Source organism: Eptesicus fuscus, chromosome 10, assembly GCF_027574615.1.
Source record: "Eptesicus fuscus isolate TK198812 chromosome 10, DD_ASM_mEF_20220401, whole genome shotgun sequence".
NCBI classification, from domain to species: Eukaryota; Metazoa; Chordata; class Mammalia; order Chiroptera; family Vespertilionidae; genus Eptesicus; species Eptesicus fuscus.
This window is the reverse complement of record NC_072482.1, coordinates 87,245,404-87,272,751: the sequence shown is the minus strand read 5'-3', so window position 1 is coordinate 87,272,751 and position 27,348 is coordinate 87,245,404. Positions and strand designations below refer to the sequence as shown.

The 27,348-nt window shown below is 38.3% G+C and overlaps 1 protein-coding gene across 1 annotated transcript; it reads left to right on the top strand.

The window, feature by feature from the left end:
- The first annotated feature begins 160 nt into the window (after nucleotides 1-160).
- Nucleotides 161-18,746, top strand: LOC129150488 (amine sulfotransferase-like). Its single transcript, XM_054722164.1, has 7 exons — nucleotides 161-200; nucleotides 3,379-3,530; nucleotides 5,347-5,555; nucleotides 7,124-7,250; nucleotides 7,969-8,063; nucleotides 15,858-16,044; nucleotides 18,310-18,746. The coding sequence occupies exons 2-7, from the start codon at nucleotides 3,389-3,391 to the stop codon at nucleotides 18,429-18,431; spliced, it is 882 nt and encodes a 293-aa protein (XP_054578139.1). The 5' UTR covers nucleotides 161-200; nucleotides 3,379-3,388; the 3' UTR covers nucleotides 18,432-18,746.
- The last annotated feature ends 8,602 nt before the right edge of the window (nucleotides 18,747-27,348 follow it).

Below are 27,348 nucleotides of genomic sequence, written 5' to 3'. Positions count from 1 at the left end.
CTCTTGCTTTGTCTGGAGTAATCACATGTCTATTTCCTAATTTATTTATTCAAACTGAGCTATCTGTTGACTCCCTAGAGCACTACTCATTGGCCAAAATACACTTGTAGGGAGTATTTATTTCTCAGCAGCACATCATTCCCTGTCATCCATGCAGTTATCTCAGAGGTGGATTTGGCTTCATCAGCTGACGTGTAACAGTGAGTAGTGAAAACGTAGACATAGAGCCTCTTTCAAGTCTTACCCTCTCTTCAGCATACAATGTATTTATTTATTTCTCCTCAATTTTCTGTTTTATTCCTTTTTCTTTTGGACTCAGGGCAAGAATAGGGAAAACACATGACATTTCTTTCTTTATACAAGTACTTTCTTCCATATTCATTAAGGAGATACAAACAATATATGACTCACCAGTCCTGAGATCCTATATAAAAATGCATCTCACACTCTACTTTTTCCACCTCGTTTCTGTGACAAAATAGCTTGTTCTCTCTTAAGACTGTGCAAGACAAACTAAATATAATAAGTAGTTAAAAGGAGTGATTTTTGAATGTTTTTGTGGACTGCCTGACACCTTTCCTCTTTTCTCCGAATCAAAATTCCTGCAATTGGTGCTTTTTGGTGTGTGTGTGTCCATGTTATACAGTATAAATTCTTCCTCACCACACTCCAAAGGTTGAATTATCCAAGGGTTTTCCTGGAAAATTTCATAATAGCAAAGTCATAACAGCACTTCATCTATCTCTTGAAAGCATTCTTTGTGATTTATCAGCCAGTGTCCTCTCTCCTCACTTCTCAATAGTTGAGGTTGCCTGGACTTCACCTTGAGTCAGGAAAGCTCTAGCAACTTAGTAGGGCCTTAACTGGATCTTTTAATTGGAGATCAAATAACATCCCACAAAGTGGTCTCTGGAGGTTGAGATAAACATTCATTGAAACAGTATTTTGGGTCCCCCACCCCCTTTTTTTTAAAGTGTGATCCACAGGATTGTTAAAATGCAAGTTTCCAGGGCACACTTTCCAGAAATTCTAATCCTATCAGTCTGTTACAGGGCCTAGAATATGAACATTTACCAAAAACCCAAGTAATTCTAATGCAAGCGATGTTTCTACTCTTACTCAGCAAAATTCTAACCTCTGACTTTCCTCTATCAGTCAGATGATTTAGATTGTTTGTAAAAGAATTAAATGTTGTTTTTTTGACATGCAATTTAGACAAAGCCATATTTGCAACTTTAACAAATTCCTTTTCTAGGTGTGCACAGACATTTTTTAAAAGTACACAGCTAACATATGTGTTGGTTCTACACCTAGTGTTATTAGAATTTCTGAAATTTCCTCATCTATTTAACATTCAAGAATAGATTTCTCGCCTAGTTGGGTGGCTCAGTGGTTGAGCATCAAGCTATGAACCAGGAATATCAGTTGGATTCCTGTTTAGGGAACATGCCTAGGTTTTGGGCTCAATTCCCAGAAGGAGGCCAGCAGAAGGCAGTGGATCAATGATTCTCTCATCATTGATGTTTCTATCTCTCTTACTTTCTCTCCCTCTTTTAAATCAATATATATAATAGATTTAACAGGTGGAGTTAATAGAGTAATGCCCAGCTGGTCCAATTTTTGAACAAATATGTCTTTAGAATGTGTGCTTCCTATATATATTATGACTTTCTTATTTATTTAGGATTTCTGATAAAAATTCAATTGGAAAATGTAATAAAAACCATATAATATCTTACAACTATATGAGGGTGACATCTCCAAAGTAAAACCAGTTGGTGTTACTCACACAGAGCATATTCCACAATTTATTTGAAATGGCAGACAGATCCCAAAGCCTCAGAAGCTTCTTTCAGGGACAACAGATTATTTCTGTTCCAGGAAAAAAAAAAAAGTATATTTATTGGAGAATTTCCTATTCTATAGTAATAAAAATATGAAATACTAAGGAACTGTATTAGGTAAAGTGATTGAAGGCATGGGCTCTGTGGCCACATCGTCTGGCATCAAATCCTGCCAACTCTGCCAGCTGGGCAAACTTGCACCTCCTTTACCTTATTTTCCTCGGTTCTATGTTTGGAATCATGATAATACCTCCCTCATGGGTTTTAGGAAAAGCTGTTTAACCTTTTAGTATCTTAGTTCCTCCTCTTTAAAATAGTGATAAAACCTCTATGAGTGTTTGGGTGCTGTTAAGAGTAAATTTTTATATATGCACTAGAGGCCCAGTGCATGGATTCGTGCACTGGGAAGAGGTGGGGCCTCAGCCTGGCCTGCACCCTCTTGCAGTCCGGGACCCCTCAGGGGATGTCCGCCTGCTGTGGGGGATCCAGCCTATGCCGGCAGGCAGACATCCCTCTCACAGTTGGGGGCTCTCACAGTCCAGGACCCCTCGCTCCTTACCGCCCACCTACAGTGGAGGCAGGAGAGGCTCTTGCCACTGTTGCTGCGCTTGCCACCTGTGAGCCCAGCCTCTTGCTGAGCAGCGCTCCCTCTGTGAGAACTCACTGACCCCCAGGGGGAAGCTCCTGGATTGAGAGTCTGCCCCCTGGTGGTTAGTGCACATCATAGGGAGTAGTCGTTCTGCTGTTCAGTCGATTTGCATATTAAGGTTTTATTATATAGGACTAGAGGCCCAGTTCATGAAATTCGTGCACGGGGCTATGTGTCCCTCAGCCCAGCCTGAACCCTCTCCAACCTGGGACACCTTGAGGGATGTCCGACTGCCTGTTTAAGCCAGATCCTGGTAGGATTGGGCCTAAATGGGCAGTCAGACATCGCTCTCATAATCCAGGACTGCTGGCTCCCAACTGCTCGCCTGCCTGCCTTCCTGATTGCCCCTAACTGCTTCTGCCTGCCATCCTGATCACCCCCTAACCACTCCGCTGCCAGCCTGATTGATGCCTAACGGCTCCCCTGCCAGCCTGATTGCCCCTAACTGCCCTCCTCTGCAGGCCTGGTCAGCCCTAACTGCTCTCCCCTGCAGGCCTGGTTCCCCTCAACTGCCCTTCCCTGCAGGCCCAGTTGCCCCCAACTCCCCTCCTCTTCCGGCCTGGTCCCTCCCAACTGCCCTCCCCTGCTGGCCTGATCGCTCCCAACTGCCCTCCCTTGCAGGCCTGGTCCCTCCCAACTGCCCTTCCCTGCTGGCCCTCTTGTGGCAGCCATCTTGTGTCCACATGGGGGCAGACATCTTGTGTTTTGGAGTGGTAGTCAATTTGCATATTACTCTTTTATTAGATAGAATGCTGTTTAGTATGGCATGGGTTGAGACACATGACATTTAAAAGGTGCTTGGTATGTATTGAACATTCAGTAAATGTTAGTAATTACTACAAATACTAAGAAGTGTTAAAGAATTTTATTTGTTTTTACTTGTAGGTGAATAAGTATGGACAACAAAGACACATATTTGCTGAACTTTAAAGGCTATAATTTTGAATCTACTTTAGTTGATGCTGACTTTCTAGAAAATCTAGATGATTTTGAAATTAGAGATGATGATGTCTTCATAATTACATATCCAAAATCTGGTAAGTTTGGGGAGTGGACTACCTGTTACCAGTTTTCACTCTGGTTTGCTAACACATGTGTACAAATGAGCCCTTTTCCAGACATTACAGTACCCAGCCTACACTGAGAGCACCATTTAGGATTTTTAATAAAGTTAAATAAATCTCAAATTTTTCATATGTAAGGTCATTTGAAATGCATATATTGTCATTTTTAAGGCACCTATGAAGGAACCAAATATTGAGTCAAAGCAGATACTAGGTAATTGCTGACCTGTCGGCTTTCTCTGAGAATGGAAGAAAATATATTAAAAATCCAGCAGGATTTTGGTTAGCAGCATCTCTCAGTCAGAACTAATTCCTAATGTGCTTTTCAATTACTCTAATTGCTTTTCTTTCCCTATAATAATGAAATAATTTTGAACTAAAGTAAATTGTTCTCAAATCTTACATTCCCCTTAAAAGCTTAGTTTTTATATGTGCTTTTTAGAACACAGGGTGATCGGTGTTCTTGAATCAATGTTGTACAAAGTGGTTAATATTGGTCAAAAATACATTGGAGTCAAAGTCAATACAAAAGAAATCATTCCTGATTTTCATGAAAATGCTCCAGTCCCTCCCTTTTACCAATGACTTTGAAATTCAGGACCCTGTTTACTTTCCCCAAATTAGTAATACAATGCCTTTCCCTGGGTTTTTCTACTCTGCAAAATGTGTTGGCACATTTGATATCAGGTGTTTTTTATTTCCCTCCCTTAGATGTTGGTGGTGCCTCAGTTTGCTTAGTTTGAGGTTAAGCAGCCCATAACAATTTTTCCTTTACCCTTAATCCAGCCTAAGTATTTGGCACACCACACACCAGTCCTTAGTCCAACCGGCTGGGTTCTTGCTCAGCTTAGAGGGGAGATTAGTGACTCTCCAGGATTCCCCATAAATTTTATCAAACCTACTGTATCTATTAAATATACTCAATTGAGTAGTAATGATTGCAAGTTTATTGACACTTCACATTCTTAGAACAATGATTATATATTCATGAACATAGGTGCAAAAATCCTAAACCAAATAAACATAAGCAAAACAAATCTAGCAATGTAAAAAAAAAAAAATACCACTGTGACCAAGGTGGCTTTATTTCAAGATTGGTTTAAAAATATGTTAATGCAGTTCACCCACATTACTAGAGTATAGAAGAAAGCCTGAATTATCATCTCAACAGGTGCAGAACAAGCATTTAATAAATTCAGCATACATTCCTAAGGGAAACTATTAGTAAACTAGGGAGAAAGTGAACTTCTTTAACCTGATGAATAGAATCTACCAAAACTACCACAGACATCAAATGCAATAGTGAAACATTTAAAATCAAGTATGAGACAAGAATGCCTATCAGCACTGTCATTTAGCACTGTATTGGGAGGCCTATACAATGTTAAAGAGAAAAGCTGAAAGGGGTCTTGAGCTCTTAAACTGTCTGTATTTCCAAAAAGTAAAGCTTTAAGCAAGACTAAGGAAGGAGGAACAGAGATAGCTGCAGAAAGTCACATGAACAGAACGTACACAAATTACAGGGAACAAAAGAGCTGAAGGATTGAACTAATCACTACTGTCACAACTCTTTAAGTAAAAAGGGAACTTAGAACACCTAATTTTATCTTTACTAATTTTAATGTAAAATACATAGAAAAAAAAAAGTTGGGCATATTTCCTTGGTATATTTAGAGTTGTTAAAAAGAAAGAAAAAGCTCCGAATAGTTTTGAGATAGATGGCATAATTATTGACATTGTTAATAAAAAATTAATTCAGTGTTGAAAATGAAATTATTTATTTTTACAGGTACCATCTGGACTCAGCAGATAATAAGCTTGATTTATTTTGAGGGACATCGTAATAGAACTGAAGACTTGGCAACGCTTGATAGAGTCCCCTTCTTTGAATACAATATACGCAAAACAGACTTTCTCAAGAGACCATCTCCTCGCCTCTTCTGTTCCCACCTCCCATATTATTTGGTACCAAAAGGTCTCAAGCGCAAAAAAGCTAAAGTAAGTCATATAAAGAGCTTATGGACCTTTGGCACCAACAAAAATACTGTCTTCAAATATTTTTCTCTAGCCCTACTCATCCACAGTCTTTCAAATGTGATCATTATAATCTTTGATACTGTTTGACACATTAAATATACCTGGAATTATAAGTATATACATAAATTGGGTCATCCCACACATTGCTTGTAGTGTGATTATATAGTATACAGCAACATTTCCTTGATGACAGCACATTAAATTCTATTCCTTTTAATGGTTTAGTAGAATTTATTGTATGGCTCTACAATGCTTAGTGTATTGATGGACAGGTAAGTTGCAGCAAATGTATATATTACATCGCAATACACGTTCTTTTTTCTTTTTTTAATCCTCACCTGAGAATATTTTTCCATTGATTTTTAGGGAGAGTGAAAGAGAGAGGGAAGACAAAGAGAAATAGCGACATGAGAGACACATATTGATTGGTTGCCTCCTGCATGAGCCTGGACCAGGGTCCAGGCCAGGAGGAAGGAGCCTGCAATTTAGGTTCCTGCCCTTGACCAGAATCGAACCCGTGTCCCTTTGGTCTGCATTCCCACACTCTATCCACTGAGCCAAACAGACTAGGACCAAACTTTTTAGTTTTTAATATAAATTATAAAATGACATCTCAAACTAATCTGAGTTTGCATTTTCCTAATCAGTAATGAGATTTAGCACTTTTTGATATGTTTATTGGCCATAATTATTTCTAATTCTGTGAAATTATTATAATTTTTGTCCAATTTTTAAATTTCATTGTCTTTTTCTTAATGATTTATTTTATATATATATTCTGGATACTAAAATTATTTGTTATATGTGTTGCTTTGCTCATACTTCGTTGCTTTTTGTAACTTCATGCTATATATTTTGATTAATAGCATTCTTTAAAACTTAATATAGTTTAATTGATCAATTTTTATTTTAACCAAAATAAATTTTTTCCTGTTTAGGAAATCTTTTTATCTCTGAGACCAGAAATATATTCTTTATTTTTAAGATGTCAAATGTTGCTTTCATATTTAAATTCTTAATCCATTTGTAAATGAATTGTTTTTGGTCTGGTGTGATGTATGAAGTAGAATTCCAGTTTTATACTATATGGACAATTATTTGTTTCAACATCACCTGTTAAGTAGTTTTTCCTTTTTGAAATGCTCTCCAGTGCTATCTGGGTTTTTTATCAAATGTCACTTAACGCTTACAGAGGGTACATTGAAACAGTTTCTATGCAGGGTAATTTGTAGTATTAACCAAACTTACAAATAAATAATTTTACTTTTAGAAGTTATTCCTAAAAGCTTGCGCATGTGAAATGTCATATGAATAGAGTTGATTACTTCAACAGTCTTGGTAATAGGGGGAAAAAAAAGACCAAAAAAATGGATATAACCTAAATTTCCATGAGTAGTAGGCTGGATGAAACAAATTAGTATGCATTCATATAGTAATATATGCTGGTGTGAAAAAACAACAACAAAAATAACAACAACCTGTAAGAACAACCAAGAATTGTTAAAATCATTTTACTATACTCCCTGCAGATTGTTTACGTCTACAGAAACCCCAAGGATGTTATGACTTCATACTTTCATTTTTCAAATGTCGTGGTCACACTTGAAGCTGGGAATGATATGGAATATTTCATGAAAAGGTTTCTAGATGGAAATGGTAACTATGAATTTATGCATTCAACTTGTTTATGAGGCCATGTTGCCATCTAGCCAAATTCTCATATATTAAGGAAATAAAGAATAGTAATGATAGAAGCTGGATGCACACAAGTGGTTACTACTCTGTTATCTTAATTTGCCACCCAATGGCTTTTCTATTCTCACCACGACCACTTTGGGGATTGTTATGGTTGCAAAGGCATATTATTTAAGAAATAGTTTGACCAGATCATAAAAGAACCGCAGTGGTGTACCAATTCAAAGTGGATGTAGTTTTTGTGTTCTGTCGTGGACCTGTGGTAGGCCTTATATGGCAGCGATGGAATATTCATTTCAACCTGAGGACGATAGATGTCAGAGGCTTGTGGAATGTGGAATTGGGGCTCTCACTTATTTAGATAATAAAAGGAGAAATAAAGAATGTTTTTCAGGTGGAAGAAGTAAGAAAGTAAGGAGCTCACCTTAAATCTTCACAATTAGTTGTTTGGGCTTCTTCTTTTCTTCACTGCTGCTTTCCCTACATACATAGGAAAGGCAGGTTTCCATTAAAATCATGTCATTGTTTCCCAAAGCACCATTTGACAAGGTAACACAGATGTCTCGTGGTGGGGGCTCTCCTTTCCTTTCGGAGGACGCCGGAACAGAAAAGAAAGACTCTAGTTTGCTGTTTGGTAAGCGCAACATCTTCACCTTGTCACTTACTAATTTCCCCCCAGTGGTAGGAAGCCGTTGGTTTGATCACATCAGAGGCTGGTATGAGCACCGACATGACTTCAGTATTCTGTTTATGATGTATGAGGAAATGAAAAAGGTAAGAGGCGAAGGTTATTTTTACAAATTATTTCTTTGAAACCCTCTTTTATTTAATGAGCCACATTTTCCCAGTTTTCTTGGTACCTAACTACTTCTCGTGCTTTTTCAGGGGTTTCTAATCGCCTGCCCCTCCCTTAGCTATTGGCCTCCTCAGGGCTCTCTTCTCACTGTACACAGTCATCTCTGTGGTTCCTTTTCATGCTCCCATCTGTGTCAATAGGGGCAAACTCACAAGACCAGTGATGGAAAAAAGAGCAAAGGCACTTCGAAATGCTGGGGCCAGCCCTGGCCGGTGTGACTAGTTGGTTAGGTGTCATCCTATGCACTGAAGGGTTGCTGGTTCGATTCTGAGGCAGGGCCTGGGTTGCAGGCTTGATCCCTGGTAGGAGGCACGATGTTTCTCTCCCTCTCCATTCCTCTCTCTCTCTAAAAATCAACAAGAATATTAAACAAACAACAAACAAAAACAACACTGGGGCGAGAAGCCACTAAGATTTGGCCAATTAGTCAGAGGTAATTGTGTGCCCAGTGATGCAAGTTCTTTGTGTTTTGTTTTGTTGTTTTTATTAAAGAGAATCTTGAAATGTAGCTTTCATGGAAATCACATAATATTTACATGTTGGCATCCAATGAAAACTGTCTTAATACAAACCAAACACATTTGAAGTTCACTATTTTGTGATCTCTGATTATATGTTGACTCACTGCTACATATCTTACTTGCTCATTAATTCAAGATTATAACATGCCTGTTATGTGACAGACCCTAAATAATCAGACAAAGACAATTGAACCCTTTATATCTAGAACTTATAGTCCAACAGGGAAGACAAGTATTCACTAAGTAGGTATATATACTTCAAACCTGTGATAACTGTTATCAAGGAAAAGTGTAGGTATGATAAGATAGTACCTGAAATATACTGATCTGGTGTAGGTAATAGGCGATTATACCTGGAAAAGTAACATGACAACTTCAAGCTAATAGATATGAAGTTGGCAGAGAAGTAAAAGAAGTCTAAGCCAAGAAAAGAGAATGTGCAAATTATCTGACAAATTCAGGTGCATGATATCTCGCAAGGAAGAAGTTAAAGAGCAAGGTGGAGGTAATGAAGGATTAAGATAGAGAGGTGTATAGGAGCCAGACCATGCAAGGTCTGTAGACTTTGTTAGTGATAGTAATTTTTCATCTTAAAAGCAGGAGGAGGAGGAAAAAATGGCGGCAGAATAGACAGATGTCTTCCGAGCCTTGTCCCAGAGCAGATAGAAAGAACAGCTGAGGGTCGCATGGGGAGTATTTGTTGGTGAGTTAAGGGACAGCTATACTCCAGGAGACTGTGGGGGACTGCTGGACAGGGCTACCCTGACCCGGCAGTTCCCATTGCGGCTGGGTTCCCTCCCGGAGTGACATGCTCGGACACGGAGACCGCGCCATCTTGAAGGGGAAAGTAAATGTTATCGGAAGCCAGAAAATCAACAACTACGGCACTTACTGAACAGCTGCAAACCCCAGAACACTGGTCCCCAATTGGCGTAAACACACGTATTCAGAGGAGCTCTACACTCCACCACGGAAAGAAGAAAGAGAACTACATAACCAGACACCCGGAGAAGAGAGACCATGGCGAGACAAAGAAACAGCCTGCATATGAAAGAAAAGCAGGCATCACCAGAAAAGGAAGTAAATGAAATGGAGGCAAGCAACCTGCCAGAGAAAGAATTCAGAGAAATGGTCATAAGGTGGCTGAAAAGAATGGGAGACAATTTTGACAATATGTGTAAGAACCAAGAGGAAATGAAGAAGAACCAAGAAGAAATGAAAAATGACATGGTTGCTGTAAAGAACTCTATAGAAAGCATCAATTTAGACTAGAAGAAGCAGAAGACCGCATCAGTGAGCTAGAAGACAAGGTAGGAAAAAATACCCAAGTAGAGCAGCTTCTAGAAAAAAAAATTAAAAAGCAGGAGGAGAGCCTAAGGGAACTTTGGGACAACACGAAACAAAACAACATCCATATACTAGGGGTTCCTGAAGGAGAGGAAACTGAGCAAGGACTAGAAAACCTGTTTGAAGAAATAATGACAGAAAACTTCCCTGATATAGGGAAGAAAAAACCCACACAAATCCAAGAAGTTCACAGAGTCCCAAGCAAAATGAATCCCTAAAGGCCAATGCTAAGGCACATTATAATTAAATTGACAAACACCAATGACAAAATAAGAATTTTAAAAGTGGCCAAGAGAGACAGAAAGTTACCTACAAAGGAACCCCCATCAGACTAGCGACTGATTTCTCAACAGAAAGTTATCAGGCCAGAAGGGAATGGAATGAAATATACAAAGTCATGCAAAGGAAGGGTCTCAATCCAAGAATACTGTACCCAGCAAGGCTATCAATCAAAATTGAAGGTGAAATCAGGAACTTCCCAGACAAAAAAGGACTAAGGGAATTTATTACCACCAAACCAGCAATGCAAGAAATGCTAAAGGGTTTTCTGTAAAGAAAATAAATAGGAAGCGAAGAAGGAACACAGGGATAATCAATAAATGTTGGTGTTTGCCAATTTAATTATAAGCAATAAGCACCTATCAATAATAACTTTAAATGTAAATGGATTAAATGCCCCAATCAAAAGACATAGGGTAAAGGATTGGATAAGAAAACACAACCCATATATCTGCTATCTACAAGAAACCCACCTCAGAAAAAAGGACTCACACAAACTGAGGGTGAAGGGATGGAAAAAGGTTTTTCAGGTGAATGGAAATGAAAAAAAAAGCTGGGGTAGCAATACTTATATCTGATAAATTAGATCTCAAAGTGAAGGACATAACAAGAGATAAGGAAGGCCACTTCATAATACTAAAGGGATCAATCCAAAACAAGAAGAAATAACTCTGGTAAACATATATGCACCCAATACAGGAGCACCCAAATACATAAAAAACTCCTGGAGGATATCAAGGGAGAGATTGACAGCAATATAATCATAGTAGGAGACTTTAATACCCCACTATCACCATTGGACAAATCCTCTAAACAAATAATCAGCGAAGAAACATCAATCCTAAATGACTCACTAGACCAGATGTATTTAATTGACATCTTCAGAACATTTCACCCCAAAGCCACAGAATATACATTCTTCTCAAGTGCACATGGTTCATTTTCAAAGATAGACCATATGTTGGGTCATAGGCAAAGTCTTTTCAAATTCAAGAAAATAGAAATCATATCAAGCATCTTCTCAGATCACAGTGGCATAAAACTGGAACTCAACTACAATAAAAACAATCCCCCCAAAAAATCAAACACATGGAGACTAAAGAGCATGCTATTAAACAATGACTGGGTTACCAGAGAGATCAAAGAAGAAATAAAAAACATCATGGCAACAAATGACAATGAAAACACAACAATTCAAAATCTATGGGACACAGCAAAAGCAGTCTTGAGAGGGAAGTTCATAGCTCTACAAACCTACTGCAAAAAACAAGAAACATTGGTAATAAATTACCTAACCCTACAACTCAAAGAATTAGAAAGAGAGCAACAAGAAAAGCCCAATGTAAGCAGAAGGAAGGAAATAATAAAGATCAGAACGGAGATAAACGGCATTGAGACCAAAAAAACAATACAAAAGATCAACAAAACCAAGAGCTGGTTCTTTGAAAGGATAAACAAGATTGATGAACTGCTAGCCAGGCTCACCAAGAAGCAAAGAGAGAGGACCCAAATAAACAAAATCAGAAATGAAAGAAGAGAAATAACAACAAACCCCACCAAAATACAAAGGATTGTTTAAAAATACTATGAACAACTCTATTCCAACAAACTGGACAACCTGGAGGAAATGGACATATTCCTAGAAAAATATAACCTTCCAAAACTCAATCAGGAAGAATCTAAACATCTCAATAGGCCAATAACTATGGAAGAAATTGAAGTAGTCATCAAAAAGCTTCCATCAAACAAAAGCCTGGGGCCAGATGGCTTCACAGGAGAGTTTTACCAAACATTCAAGGAAGAACTAAAACCTATCCTCCTCAGACTATTCCAAAAAATTTAAGAGGATGGAACACTTCCAAGCTCATTCTATGAAGCCAGCATCACCCTAATACCAAAACCAGATAAAGACAACACTATGAAAGAGAATTACAGGCCAATATCCCTCATGAACATAAATGCCAAAATCCTCAACAAAATTCTAGCAAATCGGATCCAGCAGTATATCAGAAAGATCATATACCATGACCAAGTAGGATTTATCCCAGGAATGCAAGGATCGTACAATATCTGCAAATCAATAAACGTGATACATCACATAAACAAATTGAGAGATAAAAATCACATAGTCATATCAATTGATGCAGAAAAAGCATTTGACAAAATTCAACACTCTTTCTTGATAAAAACACTCAACAAGGTGGGAATAGAAGGATCATACCTCAACATAATAAAAGCCATATATGATAAACCCACATCTAACATCATACTCAATGGGCAAAAACTAAAACCATTTCCCCTAAGAACAGGAACAAGATAGGTATGCCCACTCTCACCACTCCTGTTCGATATAGTACTGGAAGTATTAGCCATTGCAATTAGACATCCAAATTGGAATGGAAGAAGTAAAGCTGTCCTTATTTGCAGATGACATGATATTGTACATAAAAAACCTGCAAAGACTCCATCAAAAAACTAATAGACTTAATAAATGAATTTGGCAATGTAGCAGGATACAAAATTAACACCAAGAAATCTATGGTATTTCTATATACCAATAGTGAACTTACAGAAAGAGAGACTAAAAAAGCAATCCCATTTACCATCACACTAAAAAAAATTAAGATACCTAGGAATAAACTTAACTAAGGAGGTAAAAGACCTATCCGTGGAAAACTACAGGACACTGAATAAAGAGATAGAGGAAGACATAAACAGATGGAAGAACATACCATGTTCATGGATTGGTAGACTCAACATCATTAAAATATCCATACTATTGCCGAAACCGGTTTGGCTCAGTGGATAGAGCGTCGGCCTGCGGACTCAAGGGTCCCAGGTTCGATTCCGGTCAAGGGCATGTACCTTGGTTGCGGGCACATCCCCAGTAGGGGGTGTGCAGGAGGCGGATGATCGATGTTTCTAACTCTCTATCCCTCTCTCTTCCTCTCTGTAAAAAATCAATAAAATATATTTTAAAAAAAATAAATAAATAAAATAAAATATCCATACTACCCAAGGCAATCTATAGATTCAATGCACTCCCCATTAAAATACCAACAGCATATTTCCCAGACCTAGAAATAACTCTCCAAAAATTCATCTGGAATAAAAAAGACCCCAAATAGCCACAGCAATCCTGAGAAAGAAGAACTAAGTAGGTGGGATCTCAATACCAGATTTCAAGCTGTACTACAAAGCCACTGTTCTCAAAACAGCCTGGTACTGGCACAAGAACAGACATATAGACCAATGGAATAGAACAGAGAATCCAGATATCAACCCAAACCACTTGCTCAATTAATATTTGACAAAGGAGGCATGAACATACAATGGAGTCAAGACAGTCTCTTCAATAAATGGTGTTGGGAAAATTGGAGAGATACATGCAAAAAAATGAAACTAGATCACCAACTTACACCATACACAAAAATAAACTCAAAATGGATACAGGACTTAAACATAAGACGGGAAACAGTGCAGCCACTGTGGAGAACAGTATGGAGTTTCCTCAAAAAATTAAAAATAAAGCTCCCATTTGACCCAGTAATCCCACTTCTAGGAATATATCCCAAGAAACTAGAAACACCAATTAGAAAGGATATATGCACCCCTATGTTCATAGCGGCACAATTAACAATAGCTAAGATTTGGAAACAGCCTAAATGCCCATCAGCAGATGAGTGGATTAGAAAACTATGGTACAGCTACACAATGGAATACTACGCTGCTATAAAAAAAAAGGAAATCTTACCATTTGCAGCAGCATGGATGGACCTGGATAGCATTATGTTAAGTGAAATAAGCCAGGCAATGAAAGAAAAATACCACATGATCTCACTCATTTATGGAAAATAAAGAACATTATAACCTGATGAATAAAAAGATAGATACAGAGGCAGTAAAGCACCGAACAGACTGTCAAATTATAGCAGGAAGGCTGGGGAGTGTTGGGGAGGGAGGGAAATAGATCAACCAAAGGACTTATATGCATGCATATAAGCACAACCAATGGACACAAGACTCTAGGGGGGTGGGATGAGGGCATGCGACAGGGGATAGGGGAGGCTGGGGAAGGTCAATGAAGGGGAAAAAAAGATATATGTACTAATATATGTAATATTTTAAACAATAAAAATATTTTAAAAAGCAATAATGAGCCCTTTAACAGTTATAAGAAGAATAGCAATATGATAGGATTAGTGTCTTTAGAATGTAATTCCCTGTAATGGCTTTAAAAGTGATAATAGTAAAAACAGGCAAACTAGTTAGAGACCAGTTTGCTAAACCACTGTTCATTGTTAGTGTAAATAAATGCAAATGATTTGGGAATGTTGGTTTTGTATCCTACAACTTTGCTGAGTTTTTTAATAGTTCTAACAGTGTGGTTTTTTTGTTTTGTTTTTTTGTTTGTTTTGTTTTTGTAGATCTTTAGTGTTTTCTATGTATAAAAACATGTTGTATGTGAACACATAATTTTACATCTTTCTTTAAATTTGGATGCCTTTTACTTGTCTATTTACTCTGGCTAGGACTTCCAGTATTAGGCTGAATATAAATGGTGCGAACTGGCATCCTTGCATTGTTCCTGATCTTTTGTTGTTGTTGTAGTTGTTAATCCTCACCCGAAGATATTTTTCCATTGGCTTTTAGGGAGAGTGGAAGACAGAGAGAAATATTGATGTGAGAGAAACACATTGATTGGTTACCTACTGCACGGGCCCTGACCAGGGCCTGGGTTGGGGAGGAGCCTCTAATCGTGGTACATGCCCTTGACTGGAATCAAACTCTGGCCTCTTCATTGTGTAGGCCGAGGCTCTATCCACTGAGACAAAGCAACTAGGGCTGTTCATCTTTGCATTCCAGGAGTAAATCCCACTTGTTCATAGTGTATAGTTCTTTTAATACTTTACTGAATTTGTTTTGCTAGTAATTTGTTGAGGATTTTTGTATCTTATCTTTCATAAGTGATATTAATTTTTAGTTTTCTTTTCCTGTAGTGTTCTCATTTGGCTTTGGTATCAGGGTAATGCTGGCCTTATAGAATGTGTTTGGGAGTACTTCCACCTCTTTGATTTTTTTGAAGAGTTTGAGGATTGGTATTAATTCTTCTTTAATTTGTGTTTGGTAGAAATAACCAGTGAAGCCACCAAACTTGGACTTTCCTTTTTGTAGCCATTGTATTTAATTACTTGCTTTATTCTTTCTCTCATGAAATTGTAAATTCTTAACAAGCACGGATAGCATATTATTGTTCCCTTAAACTTCTCCAGCACTTATCACAGTTTCTGAAACACAAGATTCCAAAAAGTGCTAGTTGAATGAGTGAATGGGTGAATGAAAGTGTGTTGTCCTTATAAAATCAAACAGTAGAAAGCTCTAACAACGCTGACAACCAGAGCACTCATTTTCATAGAAGGAATAGGAAAGTAATATATCTTTGTCAAACTTTAGACTTACAGTAAGTCCAATCACCTTCAGTTTTCCAAAATGTAATCAAGATGTTGGGATGTAACTCGTGTACTTTGTAAGCTGAATAGTTTCTCATACCCACAATTCTTTCAGGATCTCAGAAGTTCTGTGCTTAAAATCAGCCGTTTTCTTGAGAAAGAACTGAGTGAAGAGGATGTGGAAGCTATTGTGAAACAGTCTACATTTCAGAACATGAAGTCTGATCCAAAAGCAAATTATGATGAGATTCTAAAACATGAAGTTGGGAAAAGAACAGATGACGGACATTTTCTGCGCAAAGGTGATGCTCAGGGGGTTTTGGAAGCAAAAGTGTTGAGAGTTCCGTGATTGCTTGGTCCCTATACTAATTAAGGGTGTGTTTACCGTGTCTTTCTAAGTACTGTCATTGGGACCTGGAGAGAATCAAAGATCTTAACTGCAAATGGCCCTGAAAAGTATCCCAGGACACTAAACAATTTTGTAGTACATAGTCTAACACTTGAACCTAATTAATCAATATTACATTCCTTCCTTTTAGTCTACGTGTCCCTACTCTTTAAAATTGGTTACCAAATTTTACCAGAAGGTGATATATATATATGTGACCAGGTCAGCTCCAATTATTGGTTTTCTTTCTCTCTCCTAGAACATTGTAGAAGTAAACCCAACATGTATTTTGTTGTGGGAGAGGAAGTTTGATTTATAGTTATTTCCTCATGTATCAGATTTCTTCAGTGTAAAAAGTATATTAATACTTCAAGAAATCAATATGCTATGAATTCAAATATTCAATAACAACATGCAATTAATTTTTATTGTGCTTCTATGACATGCCAGGAATTCAGAATGAATATATCTTCCCCCTGATACTTCTTAATTTCAATTAAAAATTTTTTTGATCTTTTAATGTATTTTTTAGAACATAATTTGTACTTCTTTTATTCATATTTTATTCACTAATTTATCCATGACTTAGCATTTTGATGATGGATATTTATTCTTAATTAATGAAGATCTTCTTGAAATTGCTCTTGATATTGCTAATTTTTTTAAAGTATTTCTTTTTTGTCCCATTTACTATCAGCTTTTAAGTCTCATTGCTTAACTAGATCAAGTACAAAGTAATTTTCATGCCCATAAATAGCTTGCTAACTGTTCCAAATGCCAATGATAATGTTTAAATAAGAAAATTTGATAGTGGAAGATGCCCAATAATCTTCATTTAAAAATTGGCTTAATGACAGTTTCTAACTTCCATCAAGTAAAACTGAAGCAATGATAACTCTGAACACCCTCTATGACCTTGATTTCATTACTTGAAAATCTTTGGATTTCATTTTTTTTATTTTAAAGTATGTTTTTATTGATTTCAGAGAGGAAGGGAGATGGAGGGAGAGATAGAAACATCAATGATGAGAGAGAATCATTGGTTGGTTGCCTCCTGCACACCCCACACTGGGGATTGAGCCCGAAACCCAGGCATGTGACCTGACCAGGAATCAAACTGTGACCTCCTGGTTCATAGGTCGACGCTCAACCACTGAGCCATGCTGGCCGGGCTTTCTTTTCAATTTTATTTATTTTATCTTTAGCTTTGTATTTATTTATTTTTACTTTTTAAATTATAGTTGAGATTCAGGATTATTTTATATTAGTTTCAGCTATGCAGCATAGTGGTCAGACATTTATATAATTTATGAAGTGATCCCCCCAATAATTAGAGTACTCACCTGGCACCATCCATAGTTATTACAATATTATTGACCATATTGCCTATACTGTATTTTACATCCCCTGACTATTTTGTAATTACCAGTTTGTACTTCTTAATCCCTTCAGTTTTCTCAATTTTAAAAATGAAGAAATGCTGATATTGTGGAGTTGTGTTAATAATTATATTACATGATAGATATAGTTTGCCAAGTATGGTGCCCAGCATTTATTTATTTTATTTTTAGATATATATTTTTTCTTTATTTTATTCTTCCTCCATCCTCATTTATCCCCCCTATCCCATCTTCCATCTCTACCCACCTCTCTCCCTTGCACAATCACCACAATGTTGTCCATGTCCATGAGTTCTTTCTCTTTTTTTTCTCAATCTCTCCACCCCACACTCCCAATAGTTACCCCATACCAGAGTTGTCTGTCTGCTCTCTATCTATGAATCTATTTTGCTTGTTAGTTCAGTTTGTTCATTAAATTCCACATATGAGTGAAATGATATGGTACTTGTATTTCTTTGGTGCCTGGTATTCAGTAAAATATATGAAAAAAAATTAAAGCTAGTAACCTATTTTACTCTTGTTATGCCATCTCAATAAAAGACTATAATTTAATGGTAGTGGTTGGAGAAAGCATAATAGCTGAGGATAGTGAACTTTATAAGTGTTTTTAAGTTTGTTTCTTAGTTCATTTCTGTATAAGGGAACATGAAGTACCAAACCCATGGAGAACTAACAGATATTGGGGAGGCTGGCAGAGGAGATTAAAGTGGGTGGGAAGAAACGCGTGCCCTGATAGGGCCACTTACTCACCCAGGTGCCCATCGTGTGCTTATTTCTAGGTACCGTTGGAGACTGGAAACATCACTTCACAGTGGAGCAAAATGAAAGATTTGACAAAATATTCCAAAGGAATATGAAAGATTTGCCTTTGAAGTTCATCTGGGATTTAAATGAGGAGTAAAATCAGTGTAAAAGAATTTTTAAAAAATCTACTAACTAGAGAGGCTATTTTAATAGACACATTAATTTGTGCTTCTTATGCAAATGTTAATTATAAAACTTTACTAATAAAAATTGAGTAAACTGTGCTTATATTAGTTGCCAGGAGTTTGATAAACACTTTGAAATTTCAAAAATTAAAATGATTTAGGAGATAGTCTGCATTGATATCCTGTATTATAAGTTGAAAAACAGGAAGCATGTAATAGGAATTATAAATGTTCTGAGTTTTCTGTAGTTTGTATTTTTTCTTTACCTACAATTAAATTTAGTATTAATGAAACATTAAAATGTATTTTATTATTGTAATTAAATATTAATTCTTTGATTTAAAATAATTGTGAATGTTGAAATAGAGAACTCTTATGAAAGCACATGGATCTATTTAATACTTTAACAGATCACTAAAATTTCTTTTTATATATTGATTTTGAGAGAGACAGAAAGAGAGAGAGAAACATGGATTTGTTGTTCCACTTTTTTATGCATTCATTTGTTGATTCTTGTATGTGCCCTGATGGGGATCTAACCCACAGCCTTGGTGTATCAGGATGATGTTTGAGAGATGTTAGGGAGAAGAGATTTCACATTATAAAATACTCTGTTAATAATAGTAATATTATAATTTAAATTTAAATACTTGTAGGGAGAATTGTCTTGTTCTATATTTACATTTTGCAGTAAATTTAACCAACAAACACTGGGTTTACTAAAAGCAACGGGCTCACTGCGAGGATCTCTGTGGTTAAGAAAATTTTGAAGAAATACAGTTACTCCGCAGAGAAGTTTATGTTCTAGTTTGGATAGCAAGGTAATACCAAATACAAAAGAATACATTTAAAACATAGAACTCGCTGGTTGAATTTAAAATACACATCTAAATTAGGTTAAATTGAATTAAATGGCATAATGACTATAGTAGGTGATAAATTTTAAGATGAATTGTATGCTACTAAGAAGTGTTAACGTAAAAAAAACATTCAAACCTGTAAATAATTTTTTGTGAGTTTATTTGAGCCAAACTGTTGACATTTGCCGGGAAGCAGAACCTCAACTAAGTGAGATAATGCTTCAGATAATGGGGAGTCATCTCTATTTTTATACATTGCAATCATAGGAGGGACAGATGGGTTACATGAAATCCATTGGTGATAGACTAGAGAGGCGGGAGAAAGCAAAACAGGGAAACCTCTGGGATTGGATAAAAAGTAAAGTGCTAGTCACATACTTAGGTGGGTGCAGGAAAAATGAACATGATAACAATGAAGGAATTTGTGGTGTCTGTCCTGGAGCCCAGGCACATTAGTTGTGCCCCAAGGGGTCTGGCAAAAAGGAAGTTACAAGTTACCCAGACATTTCAAGGATATGCTATTATAGATGCAAAAAGACAGATAGGCTCAGTTCAGGTAAAGGTTGACCTTTGACCTTGTTAGTGAAGATACTGGCCTAGGATGTAACTACCCACCACAACTGCTTTTAAAGTTTAATTTCAGACCATCCTTTGTGGTGAGTTTAGGTCTCTGAGTTTGCAAGACTTCCATGCAGGCCTCCCCTGAGCTTGTCAGGTTAGCATGTGGCCCCTATATCTAAATGGGATATAATCATTAAATTATCCTTCAAATTTGATGGTATCTTTAAGATTGATTCTTTTTTTTTTTTAATTTTTTTTTATTGATTTTTTACAGAGAGGAAGAGAGAGGGATAGAGAGCCAGAAACATCGATGAGAGAGAAACATCGATCAGCTGCCTCTTGCACACTCCCCACTGGGGATGTGCCCGCAACCAAGGTACATGCCCTTGACCGGAATCGAACCCGGGACCCTTGAGTCCGCAGGCCAATGCTCTATCCACTGAGCTAAACCGGTTTCGGCTAAGATTGATTCTTAAAGAACTTAGACTATTTTGAAAATATGGATCTGAACATTTTGCACCTATACTTTTAAGATAGCTTTTTAAAAGAACTTCCTTATATTTGGATGTATCTTCTGACATCTAAATTTTGTTTTTAAAATATCAGATCCATCTCTATCTAAAGAGCCCTAAGACATCAGGATCTGTTGCTTAAAAGATGTTTGTTTTTAAAGGTAAATATTGCTTCTAAGGCCCTTGAAAATGACATTGAAGGAGGGTTTTAGGCACATTCTCAAAGGTAGGCATTTGATATCTCTTTCCTAGCTATTAACTAATCTTACGGGATTCTCTTTGAGATAGGAACTGCCTCTGTGCACATGTATTTTTATATGGGGAGGTTGAGGTTTCTGTTTCTGATATTGGTGCTCAATTGATGATGAACAGGCACACGTTGATCCTGCCCCAGGGAGCTTAAGAAAACGGGGAAACAGTGAAGATTAATACTTAATATTTTAGTGCACTACTGAAATTTAAAATATTACTTAGTATGAAAATGTAGCTGGTTCTGGTCAAAAAGGGTGAGAATTGGGATAATAGCTCTTCTACTAACTGTGGGAGCTTGAAAAACATTCACTTATTCTCTGGTCCTCAATTTCCTCTGTAAGGTGGGGGTTTTAATATGCACAATCCATTTTAAAAGAAAATTAATAAACATGTTCAAAATTGGTCAGTTACCAGCAAAGTTCTTCCCTGGGCTTTGTCTACAAAAGTCGCACATCTTTCCTATTTCACCATATTCCACCTGCCCTACCCAAATCATGTGGAAGAAATAATACGCTATGGAGGTGAGTGCCCTTATCAAAGAGGCCCTGGCAAGCTCACTCGCCCCTTCTGCCATGTGAGGTTACAGTGAGAAGATGGCCAAGGAAGCAGGTTCTCATCAGACATGAATCAGCTGGTATCATAACCTTGGATCTCCTAGCCTTCGGAACTGTGAGAATAGACATCTGTGGTTTATAAGCTTCCCAATCCAGGGTATTTTGTTATTGCAGCCTGAATAGACTAAGATAAATACTCTATCTTCTGCCATTATTTCATAAAGTCTAATTCGGGAAAAAACAAGATTACTTAGCAATGCAGGTAGCAACTTCCTTCAACTACAGTTGCACAAATGCTGCCCACCATTTGCATCTGTAGCAACAAAACTGCTTCAATTAGAACAATTCTGAGGGGCATCTTAGCTCCTTAGCTGTGTGTGTGTGTTTGTTTGTTTGTTTGCTAACTGCTTTGCAGTCCAACTTTTCCCTCTGCCCATTCATGCTTCCTTCACTCTGTCACAGCTGTTGTTCCTGAGAGCACTTCCTTCCTTCCTTCACTCTGTCACAGCTGTTGTTCCTGAGAGCACTTTGCGTGTCTGCGTACAAATCTCAGTGTGTTTCCTGAGAGAACCTAACTTAAAATATCTCACAAAATGATTTAAATGAAAGCAGCATGGTGACCCAGTGGTGCAGAACCGGCTGAGAGCAGAGTTTGGGGATAGCTCTAGACTCATGCCCTGGGCTACTCATAGACTCCAAGTGTTGCTAGGGAAGTGGTTCTGCGTGGGGTTGGAAATGTGTAGGAGCATTTTTGCTTGTCACAATATATCAGGGTGGGCAGAAGCCAGAGACACTTTCTTGTGTGTGGGCAGAAGCCAGGCATTTTCTTGTGTGAGGACACTTCATGAAAACCTTCTCAATCCTGCATGCATTTCTAATGTTCCTCTGGACATTCATGGCTGTCAAAACCCCACATAACTACATTAGAAAACTGTGTGTGGAAAAACAGAGGTGTGGTTGGTATGATAAGGTTTAGAACTTTTTCTAGAATATAAAGAAATTTGATTAAGCTCCTGTAACAGGTGAAGTGCTAAGAGAATCTGAGAATAGACCTCGGGTCGGAATAAAGAGACTCCTGAATAGGAAGAACTTGGGAAAGCAAGACCCATATCACCAGCAGTAGTTGCCAGTTTTCATGCAACAGACACCTGTGCTGGAGTCCAGGGGGAATGAGAGGCGTCTTGGTGGAGGTCTGCAAAGCTCAAGGAAACATTGGCCAGATGAGAAGAGCCTCCCCTCACCAACATGTGGACACTAAGCTTCCCTGTCATAAGCCCGTTTGGGAAGGAGAAATTAGATCTGTTGAGAGGGGAGAAACAGCCCTGACAGGAGTTTTTAATCGTCATTAAATTTACTTGCCACTGTTTACCAATGAAAGAGACATGTGATCTTTAATCTATAGGCTTAAATTATTTTTATAGTGAGTAGGAGGATTTGAGAATAAGATGAGATGGGTTATAGATAATAGAAGATAATCCCCTCCCCCCCCCCCCCCCCAAACTGCAGAGCAATAAGTGTAATCCTTTTACTGGGTTGTAAGAGAATTAAGACAGTATAATTAAAACCTTGGCTTGAGTTTGAATCAGTGCTAGGAGGCGGCTTCTAGGGAACAAATCCTTTAGGTAATGGATAAGCATAGAGAATACTTCATGAAGGATACCTGAGAATATGGAAATCATGTAGGTCCTGCAGTTACACTTTAAGAATATTAACTGATAGTTATATAAAAAAGATAGTGTTGAAGCAAGTATGATTTTTTCTTTTTCTCGTTCCATATTTTTTATATGCAAAATTAAGCACATGCCCAAAGCTTGTGTTGTGGTTGTGAATGGGAGAAATGAGATTTATGTGAATTTTATTCTGAATTACCATATGATACAAATACATTTTTCCCATTTAACACGTTAAGCACCAAGCCTATTTTGTCTCCCTTTCCGTTTCAGTCTCTGGTGACTGACCTGGCGCTTAACGTGTTAATAAGAATTTTTTGTTCATATGGAGTTAGTCCATTTTGCTAAAGACAGGGTGTATTTCTCAGATTGCTTTTTCTAATGAATCCTATATAATAAAAGGCCAATATGCAAATCAACCAAACAGCAAAATTACCCGTTGTTATGATGCGCACTGACCATCAGGGGGCAGACGCTCAATGCAGGAGCTGCCCCCTGGTGGTCAGTGCGCTCCCACAGGGGGAGCGCAACTCAGCCAGAAGCCAGGCACACAGCTGGCAAGTGCAGCAGCGGTTGTGGGAGCCTCTCCCACATCCACTGCAGCGCTAAGAACTCCTCCAGTGATGTCTGCCTTCTGCTTAGCGGGATGCTGGCCTAAGCTGGCAGTCAGACATCCCCCAAGGGGTCCCAGACTGCCAGAGGGTGCAGGCCTGGCTGTGGGACAACCTCCCCCATACTCCCCCAGTGCATGAATGTTGTGCACCGAGCCTCTAGTATCTAAATATAGCACTTTTAATCATGAAAAGGACACCATTGCCATCTATCAACCAAATTTAGTAAATTGTCTTTAAAATATACTCACGAGTGCTATCTGTGGTTAAAGAATCTATTGCATTTTTATTTTATTATTATTTTTTTAATTTAATAAATCTTTATTGTTCAGATTATAACAATTGTTTCTCCTTCCCCCCCCCCCCCATATCTCCCCACCACCCGGTTCCCACCCCCCCTCTGCCTTTACCTCCCCACCGCTGTCCTTATCCATAGGTGTATGATTTTTGTCCAGTCTCTTCCCGTACCCCCCACACAGACACCCCTTTCCCCCTGAGAATTATCAATCCACTCCCATTCTATGCCTCTGATTCTATTATGTTCACCAGTTTATTCTGTTCCTCAGATTTTTAATTCACTTGACTTTTAGGTTCACTTGTTGATAGATATGTATTTGTTGTCCATAATTTTTATCTTTACTTTTTTCTTCTTTTTCCTCTTTTTAAAGAATATCTTTCAGCATTTCATATAATACTGGTTTGGTGGTGATGAACTCCTTTAGCTTTTTCTTATCTGTGAAGCTCTTTATCTGCCCTTCAATTCTGAATAACTTTGCTGGGTAGTCTTGGTTGTAGGTTCTTGCTATTCATCACTCTGAATATTTCTTGCCACTACCGTCTGGCCTGCATAGTTTCTGTTGAGAAATCAGCTGACAATCGTATGGGTGCTCCCTTGTAGGTAACTAACTGTTTTTCTCTTGCTGCTTGTAAAATTCTCTCTTTGTCTTTTGCCCTTGGCATTTTATTTTATTTTTTAAAATTATTTATTTATTTATTTATTTAAGTATATTTTATTGATTTTTTACAGAGAGGAAGAGAGAAGGACAGAGAGCCAGAAACATCGATGAGAGAGAAACATCGATCAGCTGCCTCTTGCACACCCCCTACTGGGGATGTGCCCGCAACCAAGGCATATGCCCCTGACTGGAATCGAACCTGGGACCCTTCAGTCCGAAGGCTGACGCTCTATCCACTGAGCCAAACCGGTTTCAGCTGCCCTTGGCATTTTAATTATGATGTGTCTTGCTGTGGTCCTCTTTGGATTCCTTTTGTTTGGGGTTCTGTGTTCTTCCTGGACTTGTAAGTCTATTTCTTTCATCAGGTGGGGGAAGTTTTCGGTCATTATTTCTTCAAATAGGTTTTCAGTGTCTTGCTCTCTCTCTTCTTCTGGCACCCCCATAATTCTGATGTTGGTATGCTTGAAGTTGTCCCAGAGGCTTCTTACACTATCTTCAACTTTCTGAATTCTCTTCTCTTCTTGTTTCTCTGGAGGAGTGTCCTTTGCCTCTTTGTATTCCAAATCTTTGAGTTGATTCTTGCGTTCCTCTAGTCTGCTGTTGGGTCTCTGTATATTTTTTATTTCAGTCAGTGTATGTTTAGTTTCTAGTTGGTCCTTTTTCATATCCTCGAAGGTCTCATTAAATTTATTGGCCTTTTCCATAAAATTCTTGAAAAACCTTATAACCGTAGTTTTGAACTCTATGTCCATTCATTTGTTCTTCTCCATTTCTTTCGTTTGGGATTTGTTTCCTTGCCTCCTCATTTTCGCTGCTTCCTTGAGTTGGTAGGGTGGCTTTGTGTGCTAGGTGTCCTATATAACCCAGTTCGTCAACCTCCCAGTTACCTGAGGTGGACACTCTTGGTGTACCCCTTTGTGGACTGTGTGTACAGCCTTGTTGTAGTTAAGTCTTGATTGTTGTTGGTGTCACTGGGCGGAATTGACCTCCAGGCCAATTGGCTGTGAGGACCTGCTGTGTCTATAATGGAAGAATTGCTGTGCTGGAGACACGTTTATGGGGCAGGAGTTGTTCCAGTAGGGCTTTGGTGCTCCCTGAGTCTGCCTCTTGAATGTGTCCCTTATGAGAGTGGTTGAAATCTGGTGTCATCTCACACCGACCATTAGATACACTAGTGTCTGGATCTCCATTGGGGTGCAGGTCAGCTACTGACTAAAGCCCCCCAGCAGGAGCTACAGCAAGAACTATAGTTTTCTCCTCTTTGCTTGGGCTGTTTTGGAGCAGTCTGACTGGAGCTGCAGTTAATTTGGTTAAGCTGCCACAGAACAGGCCATTTATATGCAAAAGCCGCTGTGTGGAGCCTGGACAGGTTTGTAGAATGTGCGGGGTGGGGTCTCAGGGTGGGGCGGGGTCTCAGGGCATCACTAGGCTAGGGCGTGGTGCGGGGGCCTGATGCGGCGGGGATCTCCCTTTTCCGTGGCCAGCACGGAGAGAGATGAAACTGGTTCTTGATAGAGGCGTCCAGGGATTGAGAAATAAAGAAATAAAGAGAGACAGAAGTAGATGCAAGCTGGGTGCCAGGTGGGTCACTGACCTCCTCTGCTGGAGAGACAGACAACTCCCTGAGCCACGCAGCACATTTATTTATACTCCCATATACAAGGCAGGTTCACTGGAAAACTTAAGATTAAAGGAGCTTGGGAGGGCCCAGGTCTATTTCATTTCCTCTTTTCCTGTGCTAGACTGGTTCCACATCTCAAAGCCCTCTTCCAGAACCTAGACAAAGGTAAGCCAGGAAATAACAACACCTGCGCACTCCTGGGGCGAGGTGCAACTGACATGACTCTGTCAAATATCTTGGGCTTAATCAACAGCAAGCTAAAGAATGTCCATGTGTCTTCCCAGGGGGCCCTCTACATCTCCCCCATTTTTAATTTTTAAAAAATCTTGCATTTACAGACCAGAAATAAACATATAAGAATGAAAAATGTTTGAGTCCCAATTTCAATGTCCAGCAGTTCCTCATGTGTACATCTCAGCAGTGATATCTGGATGGTGGACAAACGGTGGCGATGCAGGCCCGACCGTCTCTGGTTTGGTCCTGGGCATCCTGCAGTGACGCACAGCTGCTGACTGCTAGCATGGCAAGGTGTCATCAGCGTCTTCCATCCCTGGACTGTTTCTCCTCTTGTCTTCATGGCTGGAGCATTCCTGTCAATTCCTCTCCTGCAGGAATCCACATGGTCTTGGAGTTGTTTTCTGAAAATATACAAACATATTCTCGACCAAAAGTTAGTAAAGCAATCCTTTCTATAAATTTGACTTGGGATCCTTTTCATTTTTTGCCCAAAATGATTTTCCTTTGGCTTATTCTGATACCAAGTGTGTTTTTTCATAGGTGTATTATAAATGAAAATTAGTTTTCAAAGTAAAAATTTTTCTGGATATTTTTCCTTACATAATATTTTTCCACTATCACCCCTTTGTTTTTTATTTAATTATTAGGAGGATTTTGCAAAATTTTTATAATGTAGTCTTGATCACTTTAAGTTTCATCTGCACAAAAATATGACTGCCTTTAGGTTCATTACATGTTAAGTAATTTTACCATGAAATGAACTACCAATAGAAATTTTAGTTAATACTTTAGGAACAGCCTTTTGTACAATTAAATTTTCTTGAATATTCAATTATTCCATTTAGCCAATTTAAATTAATCTGAAAATTTGACTATTTTACTGTTAAAATTTTAATACTCTTAACAACAATGTTAGTTTATCCTGTAAATGTTAAATGGAAAGGTTTATTTGTATCCTTGAGAAAAGCCCTGAGCATTCCTGAATTTAGGCCGGATTTAGACATAGGGCAGCTGCCATCAGCCAACTCTCTGTTGCCTGGGTCCCAATCCAAGCT

Bases quoted from the DNA above. Each gene is read 5' to 3' on its own strand.
- LOC129150488 (XM_054722164.1), top strand. From the start codon at position 3,389: ATGGACAACAAAGACACATATTTGCTGAACTTTAAAGGCTATAATTTT. The intron at 3,531-5,346 runs GTAAGTTTGGGG...TTATTTTTACAG, and splicing joins AATTACATATCCAAAATCTG to GTACCATCTGGACTCAGCAG. The intron at 5,556-7,123 runs GTAAGTCATATA...TACTCCCTGCAG, and splicing joins TCAAGCGCAAAAAAGCTAAA to ATTGTTTACGTCTACAGAAA.